This window comes from Anolis carolinensis, chromosome 3, assembly GCF_035594765.1.
Source record: "Anolis carolinensis isolate JA03-04 chromosome 3, rAnoCar3.1.pri, whole genome shotgun sequence".
In the NCBI taxonomy this organism is placed as follows: domain Eukaryota; kingdom Metazoa; phylum Chordata; class Lepidosauria; order Squamata; family Dactyloidae; genus Anolis; species Anolis carolinensis.
Window position 1 is genome coordinate 76692781 of NC_085843.1, and position 18599 is coordinate 76711379.

General features: G+C 42.9%; 1 protein-coding gene across 2 annotated transcripts in view; it reads left to right on the plus strand.

The window, feature by feature from the left end:
• Positions 1 to 13755: 13755 nt before the first annotated feature.
• The window catches only part of clic6 (chloride intracellular channel 6), a 42250-nt gene continuing 37406 nt past the window's right edge, over positions 13756 to 18599 (plus strand). Inside the window, exon 1 of one of the 2 annotated variants that reach the window (XR_010004218.1) lies at positions 13756 to 15638. Coding sequence is in view for 1 of the 2 variants with exons in the window: in XM_003219020.4 (XP_003219068.3) it covers positions 13938 to 15638 (1701 nt within the window). In the remaining variant the exon portion in view is untranslated. The remainder of the gene's footprint in view (positions 15639 to 18599) is intronic. The other variant, XM_003219020.4, reaches the window with a different exon arrangement.

The window sequence follows — 18599 nt, forward strand, 5'->3', positions numbered from 1 at the left end:
TTATGTGTATAGATAGATGATCAAACACCACCACCTAGTGGTTACTACACTTGGAAATAATTTCTCCCAAGATTTTGCTCCCTATCAACTAATGAAGTACTTTGAAAGTTAGACATCAATTAGAAAAAATGTTCCTCAAGCAGATTCCACTTCCTACACCAGAATAAATATATGGGCATATAGCACCATTTTCAGTTGGGGTGTTTCTACACAATACAACAGATAACAGGGTCTGTAATAGCATACGAGTGAAGTAAGTGCTGTCAGGCTTTCTTTCTTTGCATCTGATTCCCTACATCAGATACTCAGAAGAACTCAAGAATGAAAACCTGAGGCTATTGTATAAATGACCCATTATTTGTATTGTGTTATATGGAGCAAATGCCACCTAAATAGCTGTCTAGTGGGCAGAAGAGTGTGAAAGAGTCCTCACCCATGTTATTTCATTATCTGATCTCCTTACTTATGCTGTTTCCTGCTGAACTTTCCACCTTTCTTTCTAATAATTGAACAGTGATTCGATCAGCCTTTGTATCTTCCATTTCCCTCCTTCCTTTCTTCTCTACATCTTATCTTGTTTGAAGAAAGGGTCTTTTTCTCTGCCATTGGCCTCGCTAATCTGACACCAGGCTAGGAATTAATGTGTTACAAGCAAAGTAGTAACCTCTGTTTACTCTGTAAGTAACAATGATTCACTGAAGTTACATTCAAAAGTACTATACCTAAGAATCGCATTACCTTTATTGGTGTAGCAGTTAATGTTTTTATAGTCATGATTTAAGATTATTTCTCAAAAGGATTTTTCTAGGGATTTTTACTGGAATTGAATACTTCGTGTTTTATATAATTCTCATACATCTCCCTTCCAGTTATGTAAACTTAGAAACAACAAAATACGGTTATTTTTAAAAGAATGTGAGTTCTGTTCCTATTATTATTCTAGTTGCATGCCCTCTTGTTTTTACCACCCATAGGAAAGGTTTCCTCTGACATTAAGTCTAGTTGTGTCCGACTTTGGTGTGCTCATCTCCATTTCTAAGCCGAAGAGCCGGTATTGTCCGTAGACACCTCCAAGGTCATGTGGCCGGCATGTCTGCATGTAGCGCCGTTACCTTCCTGACTGGGTGTTACCTGTTGATCTACTCACATTTGCATGTTTTCGAACTGCTAGGTTGGCAGAAGCTGGGGCAAACAGTGGGCACTCACCCCACTCCCTGGATTCGAACCACCGACCTTTTAATCAGCAAGTTCAACAGCTCAGCGGTTTAATCCGCTGTGCCACCGGGGACTCCTTACCACCCATAGAAACCCTAAAGAACTTTTGCTTATTAGGCCTTTGAATGATACAGTGTCTGGTGTGATCTTTCTGCTTTGTTTTTCAGTATTTTTTATGTAGCGCTGTACGCGACCCCAGCAGCATTTGCTAGACAGTCAAGATAGAACTGTAACAAATCTATTGGGCATCACTGAAACCTGGTGGGTTAGTATCATGATTAGAATGTGGTCATAGAGGAATATAATCTATTTTGGAAAAATAGAGCAAACAGGAGAGGAGGAGGAATAGCATTATATGTCAAGGATTTTCACACCTGTAAAGAGCCTCATGACCTAATTCTTGGAAGCCAAGTTGAGAGTATCTGGGTAAAAAAATAGAGGAGAAAGAAACAACCAACAGGGATGTCATTGTGGGGAGATCTACAAGTCAAACTGAGAACTTGTATTATGCCTTTCTGGAATCCAACATTTAGAAAAATGATATCAGAGTAATGGGAGATTTGAACTATCCTGGTATTGTTAGAAGTTAAATTCTGCTAAGAATATAAAACCCAACAAAAATCTCACTTGCTTTGCAGACAATTACATGGTCCAGAAGGTGGAAAAGGCCACAAGGGGATGGGATATTTTGGATCGGATCCTAACCAACAGTGATGACCTGATTAATGGAGGGGAAATGGCAGGATCCTTAAGTAGTAGTGACCATGTTATCTCGGGGTTTGTTATATGGTGGAAAGGGAACACTAAGCCTAATCAAACACACATTCTAGATTTTAAGAACACTGATTTCAGGAAACTCCAAGACATACTGAGCATGATCCCATGGTTAGGAATACTTAAAGAGAAAGGAATTCATGACTGATGGGAGTGTCCATCCTGATTTGTTTAGACCAGTGGTTTTCAACCTGTGGGTCCCCAGATGTTTTGGCCTTCAACTCCCAGAAATCCTAACAGCTGGTAAACTGGCTGGGATTTCTGAGTGGTAGGCCAAAACACAGGTTGAGAAGCACTGGTTTAGACACATCCCATTTTCCCTCCTCATTGGACATGTTTGCAGTAGTGCCTACAATATGTCAGTATTGCAGGCTCTATTGCGAATGTGTCCAACGAGGAGGAAAAATGGGATGTATCTAAACAAATCAGTGTGTGTGGCTAAAGAAATTTCAACTGAACTAAGATTTAAATGTGATATGTACAAGAAATGGAACACCAAAGAAATAACTAGCACATGTATGGAGAAAGTAGAAAAGCTAAAGCATAAATGAGCTTAGGCTTGCTAGAGAAGTTAAACATAAAGAAACCACAGCATACAACCACTGCATACAAGTGAGGACGAAATGTTAACAGAGCAGAGGAAAGGCAGAATTGCTCAATACCTTCTTTGCCTTTGGGAGGTGTTAGCTGGCCCTGATTGTTTACTATCTGGAATTCTCCTGTTTTCAGAGGCCTAAGTGAACCCTGCCTGTCCCCCGGGTGCCATTGTGGGTGGGGCCATCTCTCCCTGCCCCCCTGCTTTGTGTTTTTGGCATTTTTTTTAAATGGACTTTATATTTCTTTGTTTATTCGATGGAAATACATAGATTGGATGACTATATCTTTTATGGCCAAACTTGATATGACTTGGTTCAGTGGTTTTGTTGTTTACTTCATGGGAATAACACACTCTATATATATATATATATATATATATATATATATATATATATATATATATAAGCTGAACATCAGCAGTGTGATGCTGCAGCAAAAAAGACAATGGAATTTTGTGCTGCATTTAAAAAAAAAAGTATAGTGTCTAGATCAAGGGAAGTAATGGTGCCCCGCCAGACCTCATCTGGAATACTGTGTCTAATTCAAGAAGGATATTGATAACCTGGAATGTGTTTATAGAGAAAAATGACCAAAATAGTATAAGATCAAGAAACCATTCCCTCTGAGGGGCAGCTTAGGGAGCTGGATATGTTTAGCCTGGAGAAGGAAAGAATCAGAGGTGACGTGATAGACATAATTAATAATAATAATAATAATAATAATAATAATAATAATAATAATAATAATTTATTTTTAAGCCACCTTCTCTCTCAAAACAGACTCAGGGCAGCTTCCAAAAACAAAGATGGATGTGCAAGGACAAATAAAACAGAAACAAAACAAGCAATTAAAACTAACAGTTAAAAATAGCAAATAAAACAACCTTGAATAAAACAAAACCAATCAGCGTCATAAATAACACAACAGGCAGTTAAAATTTGTATAAAAATATGAAAATATGGCTCTACAATAAGTTAAGGTAATATAATCACTGTCAGCATGGTCAGGCGAGGTAAAATCAACAATAAACTAATAATTTTCCATATAGTAAAATATTTGCAGAATGTCATACTGTAAATGGAGCCAGCTTGTTTTTGCCTTCCCCAGAAATGAGAATATGGAGTAATGGATTCAAACTACAGGAAAAGAGATTCCACCTAAACATTTAAAAGAATGTTGGTAGTAAGTGGAATATGCTGCTTCGGAGCGTAATGGAGTCTCCATCTCTGAGGTTTTTTTCAAAAGGCTGTGTGGCCATCTGTCATGAGTCCATGTTTTATGAAATAACTTGATTACGCTGCAGCTTAGCTGGGAGTTTTCAGATCCCTTCACCAGAAAAAAAGCCTTTTCTGCTCAGGTATGCAAATACCAAGCCTCTTGAAATCCTTGTCAGTAAATGTAAAGCCATTTAAATCACCATGTTAAGAGCCTAGAATAATCGGTGTGCTTGAAATGTTTTGGTGGTGCTTGTTATTTTTTCTTCATGCTGCTCCTTCAGGCCACCTCCACTTTCTGCTCAGCAAATACTTTTCTTCCATCTCCTAAAGCAAACTCATTCTCAGCAGGAGAATTTAAGCAGCTGGGAAGGGAGCTGATTGCCCCTAATCAGCTTACTTGGGGGGGGGGGGGGGAGCTGAGAACTTTGTACACAGATGGCATCCTTTCCCCCCATTTTTAATTTTTTTTCCCCTTGCTACATACTTTTCTTTTGTAAAAGAGATTCCAATCTCATTAAAAGGTGCTTTTAGGATGTTTTTAAGATGTTTTTAAAGATGTTTTTAAGATGTTCTTTAAACTGTTGATTCTAGCCGGTTCTTGTAAGCCGCTCCGAGCCCTAGGGGAGTGGCGGCATATAAGTTTGAAAAATAAATAAATAAATAAATTTGTTGGGCCAAATGAGGCACTAACTATACATAACATAATGAAATACACCACTGAAATAGTCTACATTTTTAAGGTTTGAACACAGGGCTTGATTTAGAACTAATGCCTCGGAGGATCCTAGGGCATGATAACCCCATTTCCAGATCTCTCTTCTCCCCTCTTATATGACCAAGTATTTACCAAGTATTTATACCAAGGGGGAGGTCTGTGCCAACTTGTCATTTTAGCTCACTCAAGGCATGCATTCACCATGCATGTGTTCCATGATTGAGTAGAAAGTCAGAGATATCCGTTTCTGCATCTCAGGGCTTGTCTGCAAGAGCTTAATAGCCCATTCTCATATAGTCACTCCTGGCTATCTTTGTAATGGCCTATCACTTCTGGTACTTATCTCAGTCTCACTTTCAGAAAAGTCAGGGATGTTCCCGAGTTTGGCTAAAACTTTGGAGCAACTCCATGGCTTTGACATAGTGTGGACAGCGTGGCCTGCCCCAACAAGAATCAGTCTTCTGTCCATATGGCTCACTGACACCATCTCCCTTTCTCTGCACTCATTAGTACATGTAAAAAGGACGAATTAGGCCCATGTCACTGCTACCACCACTGCCAGACTGTCACAAAACTCCATGCAGGTTTCTGGCTATCACCGGAGCCCTGTGCTGACAAAAAGAGGCACCTGTGTGACCAGATTAAAAGAGAAGGATTGCTCTTTCCTCATCTTTCTTGTCATGCAAACACCTCTGCTGACGTCAGCATGAGGCATCTTGTGATGGCCAGGTGTACCTGCTGTACTCTGTGCCCATCTGGCAGTGGCAACATGGATGATAAGGTTCAGCAGGGCCAAAGCGATTTGGATGGACTATTTGGATTCCATCCCGCCACCAGCATGGGTTTGGTTTGGATTAAATGGCTTGTTTTGATGCATTCTAGTCTCAGGGTACTTTGTTATGCTTTGTCTGGCATATCACTGTCTGGACTAGATGAAATTCAAAGCAAATGTTAAATAATAGGGCTGTTGTGAGTTTTCTGGGCTGTATGGCAGTGTTCCAGAAGTATTCTCTCCTGACATTTCACCCACATCTATGGCAGGCATCCTCAGAGGTTGTGAGGTATATTGGAAACTAGGCAAGTGAGGTTTATATATGGGTGGAATGTCCAGGGCGGGAGAAAGAACTCTTTGTCTGTTTGAGAAAAGTATGAATGTTACAATTGGCCACCTTGATTAGTATTGAATGGCCTTGCAACTTCAAAGACTGCCTGCTTCCTGCCTGGGGGATCCTTTGTTGGGAGGCATTAGCTGGCCCTGACTGTTTCCTGTCTGAAATTCCAGGTTTTTTTAAGTTAAGTAATAGTTCTTATTTCAATAGTATATTGTTTATTGTGCCATGGATTGACTTCCATGTTGAGGTATTATATGCAAGATGTACTGTCTATATTTGTGTCCAAAGACAAGCTAAACTACATTAGATAGACGGGTACCCTTGATCATTCATGAAGGAGAAGTAACTGACCATAAAAACGTTCTTAAGTTTTTAATGATAATACATAATTTTTTTCCCTATGCTGGGCAGAAAGACTGTGTGAAAAAACTGAATGAGGTTAAAAAAAAACCCTGTGGCAAACAAGGAAACATTTGAAAACTTGTAAGAAAACATTCCAGTCTCCTATGACACTCTTCTATTGACCTGAAAGTCCTTGGTCCAATAAAAGGACTTCAAAGGAATTCTTCAGTCTGAGACAATTTGACTGGAGTTTATCAGCAGGTTTGATTGCCTTTGTTTAGGACTCTGTCAGCAAGAGACATTTTATCCCACTTCATGTGCTATATTAGCATAGCAAAGCTAAGAAGATAGGATTATCATTAGTTACCACAGTTGCGAATATTTGCAAGGCAGCTTATCTTGTAGTCACTTTGACTTCATACAGAAATACTGCAGACCATTCTTGCATTTCACAGAGTTCTCAGCAGACTCCACTACTGGCAATTAGTGTACTCTAGTTCCACTACAGATCTGATTAAATTGCTTTATTTTGTTGTTAGTATCAATCAAAATACCTGTTAAATGCTTATTAATCACGTTTTTGGCTCACTAGGTCTGTCTCTTTCAAGAGCCAACTAAAAACCTTCCTGTTTAAACAGGCATTTAGGGAAGAAAATTAATCAGGAATGACAGGAATATCATATGTTATGGACTGGAGTAGAGTGCAATATATTTCTCGATATGATGCCTCATGAACTTGAATGTATACTGTAGTTGTTTTTCTTAATCTGTTTATCCTGTTATGCTTATATTATTGATGTACTCTGATTGTTGTTTATGTGATTTTAATATGTTGTAAGCCGTTTTGGGTCCCGTGAGGGAGAAAAGCAGGATATAAATAAAGATATTATTATTATTATTATTATTATTATTATTATTATTATTATTATTATTATTATTTTAATCTATGTTAATTTTATTAATATTTGTATGTATGTATTTTTGTGCTTTACAATTTTATCTTGTAAATCGCCTAGAGCATCGTGGATGGAGGGCGATTAATAAGTAATTAAATGATGATGATGATGATGATTATTATTATTATTAATTAAAAATTAAAAATCAATGGCTACCACTGAAAATTCAATAGAAATGCAACCAACTTTCTCTACCCTAGGAGAAATATTGACGTTGAGGCATTGTAATAAGATGTCCAATAGGATTTCTGAACTCAATTTTTGTTAGGCTTTTAAAGAAAGTATTTAAGATATCTTGGCCCAAAGCCGTTTGAATGATTGGTTGGTTTTTGATAATGTTGTTAGCTTCCTTGTGTCTCAAAAGTGCCAAACAAGTGATTAGAAATTACTAGAATATCTTTCCAGATAAAAAAAAATAAGCTATCTAGCCCACAGAGATTTAGGATGACCCCAGCATTGCAGTCCTTCAATACATGCCCAACAAAAGAATACTTATATTTTCTGCATATTTTGTCATATTGCTATCTGAGTAATGAGTAAAACTTAATCTGGAAGGAAGTCATGTTACATACCACTTTAAAGAATCCTTTCCAAAAGTGAAATGAAATCTATACAAGCTCTTAGCTTCAAATGGACACCAGTTTTTTTCTGAGCTCATCCAGCAAATATTAAGCACTTTAAATGCTCATTTCCATAGGAGATAATTAAATGCAGATCCTTAATTCTTGTTCAAACAAGTGTGATTTATACATACTGAAAGTTGGCCCCATTGTACTCTGTTAATATATAGTGAAACCAAAAGAGAAAAAAAATCATTTGAAATGTCATTTATTGACTTCTCTATTAAACAAATCCCTGTATTGATGTCCTACATTCTTCTCCTTGACACAAAGGTAATTTCAAATATCAGTTTGCTTAACTCTAACAAGTAATTGTAAAACTAATCTATTGTTTCATGGAACACTCCTGAACCTCCGTGAACAAATACTGTTAATCTTTACTTATGTTTGTCCTTGAAATTCTCTCTTTCATTTTGTTCCCACTTCTATGTTAGTTATAATCTTCATATTTTTCTATAGTTTTTATTTAAATTATTTCTTTAAGGTAAAGTCTCTCAAATACAGGTTTTTTTTATCTTGTCAGAAGCAATTTGAGAACATACTGCAAGCCACTTCTGGTGTGAGATAATTGGCCGTCTACTGAAACATTGCCCATGGGACTCCTGGATGTGTTGCTGGGAGGTTTCTCTTATGTCCCTGCAAGCTATAGCTGACAGATGGGAGCTTACTCCATCTTGCGGATTCGAACCAGCAACCTTCAGGTCAGCAATCCAACCTTCAGGTCAGCAGTCTAGCCAGCACAATAGTTTAACCCACTGCGCCACTGTGGCTCATTCTAATATAGCGAAGAACAGAAAAAGATACAAAAAGATGCAGTAGGATGATGGATTTTTGTCAGATTTTGATCATATTTATCAGTCACATTTGTATCCTGTCTTTCCACCAATGACTTCAAGGCAGCATATATGGATTTTTTCCTCTACATTTTATCATCACAACAACCCTGTGAAATAGGTCAAGCTGAGAAAAAGTAACTGGTCAAACATCATCAAGTGAGTTTCTTAGCTCAAGGATTACTGCACATATCTTATTTGTAGTGCAAAAATATATAAAAGAACAACACAATATCTAAAATGAAGAACAGCTTTAACCAACATAATTTTACCTATATTTCAATGGGAAGTCTGGGCTGATGAGATAGTCAAGTTAATTAGGATTGTTGTTGCATGCCTTCAAGACATTTCAGACCAAGGGTGATTCTAGGTCTAAAGTTTAAGGGGGGGGGGTGACCTCATCCAGCTTGCTGGCCTTAGCTTGGGACCCCTGTTCTATATTCTGTTTTAATGGTGGTGTGTTGTCCTGAGTACAGGCTACATATTAGGACAATGAAATGTGCCATACTCATTTCTTTAAGAGCAATCCATAGTTTTTCATGAACTCTACACAATCATCTTTAAAGCAAAGACTGGTTTTCTCTATAAATGTTTTTGTGCACTCTATTATCTTACATATGTTTGCAATATGATCCCTGGTCCCTCTTCCTTTTCTGAATCTAGCTTGAACATTTGGCATATGTGGTAAATAAAAATGTAGTAAACAAATGCTATTCATCTTTTAAAAATGCCAAAGAATCTGGAGATACCAGAAATTGCCATTGCAATCTTCTGTATGCTAAGCATACATCTGACCAGGAGCTGCGGTGGCACAATGGATTAGACCCTTGTGCTGGCTGAACTGCTGACCTGAAGGTTGGGTTGCTGACCTGAAGGTTGCTGGTTGGAATCCGTCAGACAGGGTGAGCTCCCGTCTGTCAGCTATAGCTTGCAGAGACATGAGAGAAGCCTTCCAGCAACACATCCGGGCGTCCCCAGGGCAATGTCTCTGTAGACAGCAAATTCACTCACACCAAAAGTGACTTGCAGTATGTTCTCAAGTTGCTTCTGACAAGATTTAAAACAAATCTGACCTGTGGCTGTTCTCTCTTCTCCATAGCATTATAATGAAAGGTAGCTTTAATATGGCACCATCCAGGTGTTTGGGTCAACACTCTTGATCAGGGGTCCCCAAACTTTTTAAACAGGGGGCCAGTTCATGGTCTCTCAGACCGTTGGAGGGCCGGACTATAGTTTTTTTTTAAAAAAAACTATGAACAAATTCATATGCACACTGCACATATCATATTTTGAAGTAAAAAAACAAAATGGGAACAAATAGAGCCTCAGTGTTAATTACAGTAATAATAATAATCATCATCATTATATAAATAATAAAAGGGGTTGGAAGAGACTCCATGGGCCATTTAGTTCAACCCCCTTCTGCCTTTGTGCACCAAAAGCACAAACAAAGCACCCCTGATAGATGGCCACCCAGCCTCAATGTTATTGTTATTATTATTATTATTATTATTATTATTATTATTAATAATAATAATAATAATAATAATAATAATATATCACAGAGTCCTAAACGCTTGAGAAGCTTTCGACTTGTGATTTTGTGATTTGAAATCCAGCATATAGATCTCATTTGCTGTGTTATACTATGCCAATAATAATAATAATAACAACAACAACAAAGAGTTGGAAGAGACCCGTTGTGCTATTTAGTCCAACCCCCTTCTGCTTTTGTGCATCAAAAACACTAGCAAAGCACCCCTTAATAATTAATAATTAATAAAAGAATAATAAAAATACCATTATAAATAAACAAAGCTTTGGAAGGCGTGCACTGGATGAAGGAGGAGGAGGGAGCTGCTGCAGCAGCGGGGGCCGGATAAATGGCTTTGATGGGCCGCATGTGGCCCCCGGGCCTTAGTTTGGGGACACCTGCTCTTGATCCTTCACAACTGATGGAAGTTGGGTTCAAAATGCTTGTGAGACATTAAGGGGAATTCTGCTGCAAAGTATTTACAAACAATATTGACAGCCATTAGGCCCACATTTATCTCCATGATCTCATAAGCAGAATGCATTGCTACTCTTTTTTTGTTTGTTTGTTTAGCTTTGCAACCTTTCAGGTCAGATCAGTTTTTAAGCTGAGGTCAGAAACTATGAATGTGAGCTGAATGGTCAGAACTGACTCAAGATACCTTTTCTGCCTGAAGGAAGACAGGAAATAAAACTATCCACTCCTCCAAACTAGGGGTATTAGTATCTAAAGCCAACCAAAGTATTTTAGTACATGAAGCAGAAATCTGCCAAATGCAACTCCTCCTCCCTAGAAGTAAAAATACAACTAGAAGAAAAACTTTTGCCTAATGACAGGACTGGCCCTCAGTGAATCACAAAGTCCTAAACAATTACTAGTACCCAGTGGGTTAAATAGTAACAGAGGAATAGTGAAGAGTGAGCTGCACTGGACACCAAGAGAGGATTGACATGAATATCCATGGATATCTTCATACATGTGAACATTATACAAATCTACTGTACGGTGGTCTCATGACCCAGTTTTCCAAGAAAATGCCTGTCTCAGCTCTAAGACAATAGCTTGAGTATAAATATTAAAAACCAGAAGAAGAGAAAGAAGAGCAACAATGCCTCTGAACCAGCGTGTGAAAAGATTGTTCTGTATAGAAAGCTCTGGGATAAGGCGTTGTACCCCAACTGCTCTGTCCCAGTTTCCCCATCTGCTCCCTTTTGTTCTTTAGCCTTTGCCACCTGTTTGCCTGCCTCTTCCATTTGGCCTCCTTTCCCCAGCCTGCATTATTTTTGAATTTCACCACAGTTAACCCTCTTCACACACACAGCACACTTTTCCTTTCAATTTTATACCATATTCTTGTCTTCGCACATGCCCCCTCTCCCTTTTTAGGGGCATGTGTCCCAAACTCCTGCCCTGACAACACCATGACTTTGGGCTTCAGATTAAATCCAATAGTTCTCTATTTAAAGTTGGCCTATAGCTGCCACTTCAAATGACCAACCTAATATCCTTTCATTTTGGTTTTGTGATTTGACATCAGGTCTGCCTATGGTTGATAGAGTTGCAGACTTATTAATGAAAGACTTTTTCAGGTTATCAGCTGCTGTGTTCAGGTCTTGCAAACTCAAGGCTGCTGCTTCCTTAATAGAGGCAATCCATCTGTGATGTGATTGCCCTCTTTTCCTTTCCCTACTGCCTTCCACTTTACGGGTGTCAAACCAATTTTCACAGAAGGCCACTTCAGCCTTATAGTTGCCTACAAAGGGCCTTTTGTAATTGGAAGACTATAGAAATGTAATTAGGTTTCCCTGGATTCAAAAGGCTGGCAGGTCACATAAAATGAAGTGGGCCTTGTGTTTGACATATGTGGGTTAGATCTAATGGATTGAAGTTATAGGAAGGCAGAGATATTATTTTGAACTTTTTGACAGTAAGAGCAGTTTGCCAAGGGAACCTATTGTGGTGGTGTCTCTTTCTCCAGATATCTTCAGAAAGAGTCTGGGGATGCTTTGGCGGGAGATGCTGCACTGAGCGGGGAACTGGACTTGATGGAGACAAGAGGCTCCTTCCAACTGTAGGAGTTATGACTTTTGCAGGGAGTACCTCCTCAGGTGTCCACAGCACAACAGCCTCCAACCATCACCCAAGTAAAAAAAGAAGCATAATCAAAGCCCTGGCAGACTGTGCAAAAATAGGTGAACTGCAACATTCACACTTGCCTCTAACAGACAATAGTTCTTTCTCCCACCCTGGACGTTCCTCAGGTATATAAATACCACTTGCCTAGTTTGCAACAGGCCTCACAACCTCTGAGGATGCCTGCCATAGGTGTGGGTGAAACGTCAGGAGATAATGCTTCTGAAACATGGCCATACAGCTCAGAAAACTCACAGCAGCCCAGGACCTTTGACAACACATTAGTGTGCTTTTAATGAGAGTTCAGATTTTATATGCTCTAGATCCCATTTATTTGTCTTTGTGTGTGTTCTGTATTACCCTTAGATACCATCTCAGCACCCTCCACCCCAATACACACACAGCACACAACAATTACCAACCTCAATAAAATAGTGAAGAGAAGAGACACCACACTGGCAATGAAGGTCTGCATGGTGAAAGGAATGATATTCCCCACAGTAACCTATGGATGCGAGAGCTGCACCATAAGGAAGGCTGAGCAAAGGAAGATAGATGCTTTTGAACTGTGGTGTTGGAGAAAGATTCAGAGAGTACCTTGAGCAACTAAAAGGTCCAATCAGGCCACCTCACTCCAATTCTCTTGAGAATGTTTGAGCACTTTGTCCTCCTATGCTCCCAAATGACACTATAATACATACCTTGCACTTTCACACAGACTGCCCTCCCATTTTATTCCACTTCTCCAAAATGGTGGTCATTTTATGTCATCATTCTATGTTTTAAAGTGGTTTTTACTGTTATTTTATTTCATCATTTAGTTTTAATGTGCTTTATTTGGTTGAAGATGCTGTTTTTACATGTACAGTAGAGTCTCACTTATCCAACACTCGCTTATCCAACGTTCTGGATTATCCAACGCATTTTTGTAGTCAATGTTTTCAATACATCGTGATATTTTGGTGCTAAATTCGTAAATACAGTAATTACTACATAGCACTACTGTGTATTGAACTACTTTTTCCTGTCAAATTTGTTGTATAACATGATGCTTTGGTGCTTAATTTGTAAAATCATAACCTAATTTGATGTTTAATAGGTGTTTTCTTAATCCCTCCTTACTATCCAACATATTTGCTTATCCAACATTCTGCCGGCCAGTTTATGTTGGATAAGTGAGACTATACTGTATTTTACTTTGTTCATTATTTGTTTTTTGGGCTTGGCCCTGTGTTAGCCGCCCCGAGTCCCTGCGGGGAGATGGAGGCCTGGTAGAAAAATAAAGTTATTATTATTATTTTATAACTCCAGGAAATAACACCCGACTGCTCATTGGAGGGATGGATATTAAAGGCAAAGCTGAAGTACTTTGGCCACCTCATGAGAAAACAAGAAAGCTTGGGGATAATAATGATGCTGGGGGAAATGGAAGGAAAAAGGATGAGGGGCCAAGGACAAGATGGATGGATGGTGCCCTTGAAGTTATTGGCTTGACCTTGAAGGAACTGGGGGCAGCGACGGCCGACAGGGAGCTCTGGTGTGGGCTGGTCCATGAGGTCACGAAGAGTCCGAAGTGACTGAACGAATAAACAACAACATTTTCCCTCTCCATTTGCCACCACGTTCCTCCTCGGCCTTCATCCCAAAATCTCCTTGAGGGCAAAGGCAGGGAAGGTGAGGGTGAGGGTGACCGCTCCGTCGGTGGCTCTGGCGCATGCGCAGGCGGCTCCCCTGCCTGAGAATGTGACCCCGGGCGCTGGGCAAGTGGCAGACTTAATCCCAGTGAGTCGCCAGCGCGAAGAGCAGCAGGAGCAGAAACAGGAGGCGGCGGCGGCGGCGCACCTGTCACCTACAATCAGGCCACGCGTTCCCTGAGGAGGTCAGCCGGCATGGCAGAGGCGCGAGAGGCGGCGGCGGCGGCGGAGGAAGGCGGGGAGGCGAACACAGAGGAGGACCGAGCCCGCGCCGAGCCCGAGGGGAGCGGCGTCGAGGCGGGAAGAGGGCCCCCCGAGGAGCGGGAGGGCGCGGCGGGAGCCGAAAGCCTGGAGGGAGAAGCCCAGGGCCCCGAGGCAAGGGAAGAGGGGCAGCCCGGCGCCCGAGGAGGAGGAGGAGGCGAAGAAGGGGCTCCCGGGACGCAGGGCCCAGAGCGGGAGGAAGAGGAGAGCGAAGGGCAGGAGGCTGAAGGGGTCGAGGAGGCCGGCGGAGAGGAACCGGACGAGACCGAGGCGCAGGGGGAGGGGGCCCAGGTGAAAGGCAAGCCTGAGCGAGAGGAGCAAGGAAACGGGGGGGAGGCAGAACACGAGGAGCAAAGGGCAGGCGGAGAGGGAGCCCCCAAGGAAGAAGGTGCTGCCCTTGAGCCCCAGGAGGAGGCCCAGGGCGCGGAGGGAGCGGGAGAGGGGGCTCCAAAGGGAGAGAGTCCCGCTCCTGAGTCCCGAGAGGAGGGGGAAGGGGGGCTGGAGGCTCCCACTGAGCCCCAAGGCGATGCTGCCGAGGGTCAGGGGGAAGGCGAGGCGGAGAGCGCCCCGAGGGAAGGAGACGCCGCCTCTGTTGAAGCCCCTGCGCATCTTGAGGGGGATCCGAAGGAAGGAGGCGAAGAGGCCGCCCTTGAGCACCAGGAGGGCGCGGAGGAAGGGGGAGAGGGAGCCCCAGGAGGAGGAGATGCCGCCCCCGAGCCCCAGGAGGAGGAAGCTGCGGAGGCAGTGGCCCAGGAAGGCAGCGAGGGAGCCCCAGGAGGAGGAGATGTCCCCCCTGAGCCCCAGGAGGAGGAAGCCGAGGAGGTAGGAGCCCAGGAAGGCAGCGAGGGAGCCCCAGGAGGAGGAGATGCCGCCCCCGAGCCCCAGGAGGAGGAAGCCGAGGAGGTAGGAGCCCAGGAAGGCAGCGAGGGAGCCCCAGGAGGAGGAGATGCCCCCCCTGAGCCCCAGGAGGAGGAAGCTGCGGAGGCAGGAGCCCAGGAAGGCAGCGAGGGAGCCCCAGGAGGAGGAGATGCTGCCCCCGAGCCCCAGGAGGAGGAAGCCGAGGAGGTAGGAGCCCAGGAAGGGGGAGAGGGAGCCCCAGGAGGAGGAGATGTCCCCCCTGAGCCCCAGGAGGAGGAAGCCGCGGAGGCAGGAGCCCAGGAAGGCAGCGAGGGAGCCCCAGGAGGAGGCTCTCCCGCCCCCGAGCCCCAGGGAGATGCAGAGAAGGGCGCCACAGAAGAAGACGCGGGAGCGGAGGAAAGATCCTCCGAGGTGGTGTCCGCAGAAGCCCCGACGTTAGAAGAAGTTCAACTGGAAGGAGGCTCCTCCAGCGACGCTCAAAGGGAGGAGAGGAGGGCTTCCGTCGGTGGGGAAAACGCAGGGGAGGGCACCCCTAATGAAGAAGAAGCCGCCGTCGCTGACGAACCCCAAGGGGACCCTAAGGTATCAGAGGAGGAGCAGGGCCACCACGGCCAGGGACTCTCTTCAGGGGCCCAGGAAAGAGAAGCTGCCCTGGAGGTGAACGGCGTGCAAGGAAAGGAGGAGGAGATGGAGGAAGATGCGGCGGAGGGAGAGCCCGTCCCGCTCGGCCCGCCTCTGGAGGAGAAGCAGGAGCACGACATCTCCCTCTTCGTCAAGGTAAAGGGGTGCTACGCCTGGGGGAGAAGGGCCCTTAATTTCAGGGTGGCGCAGAGTCGCAGGTGGTTTTTGCCTTGCAGCTCTCATGGGGGTCTCCAGAATATGAACAGTAAATGCCACTTATTAAGTGGGTCACATCTCAGAGCTGCCCTCCCTCACAAATGTACAGTTTGGGACTAGTGGGATGCTTAGGGCGGGCATGGGCAAACTTCGGCCCTCCCGGTGTTTTGGATTCAACTCTCACAATTCCTAACAGCCGATTTGCCCATGCCTGGCTTTGGTAGCTTTACATTGCAATCCGTGGTCCCATGGTTTTGCACTGTAAGTTCATGGTCTCACAATTTCATGGCCCATATTTCAGCCACCGTGTGTCTCACGGGTTATTTATTTATTTCGTGTCAAAAGCATTGCACAAATAAATTTAAAACTGATAAAATAAAGGGATCACAAGTTGCTTAGACCAAAAACAGGCAACAGCATTTGCATTGTCTGTCGCTTTTAACAGTTCTTCCTCTGTGCATGAGGCAGGGCATTGTGGGCAAGCATACAGATGCGGAGTTGTTTTTTCTGCTCCAACAAGGTGGGGGATTGCTGGAGGAACATTTAGAGGAGTGGTGGTTCTCATGAAGCTTTTCCTTGATTTGAGTCTACTGGGAGGAGGCTGATAGCCATGAAGAGGATGGCTTTCACAGTGTTTAACCTTTTTTCCCTCACAGTTAGCAACAACTTCCCATCACACATGGGGGGGGGGGGGGCAATGCCAGCTAGCTTATAGAGTCTATCAACAGATGTAGGTTTAAGACATCCTGTGATTATTATTCTACATGTCTATTCAGTGCTATATTCACCTGCTCCATGTGGGCAGATTTATGCCAGGTGGGATAGATATACTCAGGAGCAGAATAAGACAATGCCAACTTCCCTTATCCATCAAAACATAGTTAAAAGATAATTAGAATAAAACATAGTTAAATATAACAATCCAGATAAAAGCACAATTCAGTAAAACATAACAATATAAAACAGGAGCATTAAACTCAGTCAAAACAATACTCAACAAAACCAATTGCTGTACTATAATGGGCGTGACCAGGCTATAAAAGGGCCGGGCATGGGATAATGTAAGCAGCATATTATAGGGCCAGGTATTGAATGAAGTGCAGAGAACAGAATATTATTGTGGAACCTAGGGACTGGGCCCCGGTGGCGAAGTGTGTTAAAGCACTGAGCTGCTGAACTTGCAGACCGAAAGATCCCAGGTTCAAACCCCAGGAGCGCCGTGAGCGGCTGCTGTTAGCTCCAGCTTCTGCCAGCCTAGCAGTTCGAAAACATGCCAACGTGAGTAGATCAATAGGTACCGCTCTGGCGGGAAGGTAACGGCGCTCCATGCATTCATGCCGGCCACATGACCTTGGAGGTGTCTATAGACAATGCCGGCTCTTCGGCTTAGAAATGGAGATGAGCACCAACCCCCAGAGTCAGACATGACTGGACTTAACCTCAGGGGAAACCTTTACCTTTACTACTTTAGGGACTGGGCATTTATCACTAGTAGGGACTGGGTGTAATCAAATGCAAGCTGAAATTTGTCTAATTTCCCTTGAAAGGGAGTTCCAAGTTGGGGGGGGGGCACTGAGAAGGCCCTCTCTCTCGTCCCCACCAACTGTGCTTGTGACTGTGGTGGGAGTGAGAGGCGCCCCCCCCCCGCCCCGCAATCTTAGAGCCTGTGCTAGTTCGTAGGGGGAGATGTGGTCCCAAAGATAGGCAGAGCCCAAACTGTTTAAGGCTTTATAGGTCATGCCTTGCACTTGGGACTGGAAACTTATTGGCAGCCAGCTTTAATAGGGGGTTGTGCGCTCCCTATAGTTAGCTACAATTAGAATTTGGTCTACAACTGCACTTTAAATGCACTGTAAAGACCCACCTGACACCCTTTCATTTTGGTTTTGTTATTTGCCATCAAGTATGCCTGTGGCTTACAGAGTTACAATGAACAGCGTTATAAATGAGAGAACCCCAAAAGTTCAAGCCATCAACAGCCTTGCTCATGTTTGGCAAGCTCAAGGCTGTTGCTTGCTTTACTGAGGCCTCCCACTTCACTAGCATTAATTACTTTTGCAGGACCTCTAGTTGATGTTGTGTTCATTGTACAATAACCTCAATTTAGTCAGTTTATTTTCTATTAAGAGTTCAGGATTTATATGTTCTAGGCCTTTTATTTATCCTTTTTTGGGGGGGGCATGGTTTCTGACAAATTGTCCTCCAGTACCACCAAATCTGGAGGTTATTATTAATTGTTATTATAATTTTAGGTTTTTTTTGCTAACTTCCATAGTTGGCTAAATATGTCAGATGACAAGTTCGTTTTTCTAAGGTTACAGGCAGTCCCTGAGTTTAAAACATTTGACTTACAAATGACTCATAGTTAAGAACAGGGGTGAGACAACGGGAAGTGAGAGAAACCTACCCCGAGGAAGGGAAATTCACTCCTGAAAGAGTTATCATGAGGAAAAGGTGTCTCCGATTAGACTTTTTCACCAATCCTTGTTTCCACAACAAGCCAATTTTTTCAAAATCCAGTGGTCACAAGGACAGAAAATGAGGTGAAATCTTCTGAACTAGGGCACAGACAGCAAGACAAACACCACAGGGGTGTTAAGCTACCTACATAACCAATATGGTTTGTAACATGGGGACTAACTGTATTTTGTTAGTCTGACTTCAGATAGATCTGATTTTAAGTTGCTGACTATGTTGTTGTTGTTGTTGTTGGTGTGCATTCAAATCATTTCCAAGTGATGGTGACCCTATCATAGGGATTTCTGGGGCCAAGAGTGTATGATTTGGCCAAGGTCACCCATTGGGTTTCCATCAGTTAGGAACAATAGATTTGAGTATTAGTATTGACATTGTCAATACGACGTAAAATAGTACAAATATAAGGTATAGTGTAGTATAACC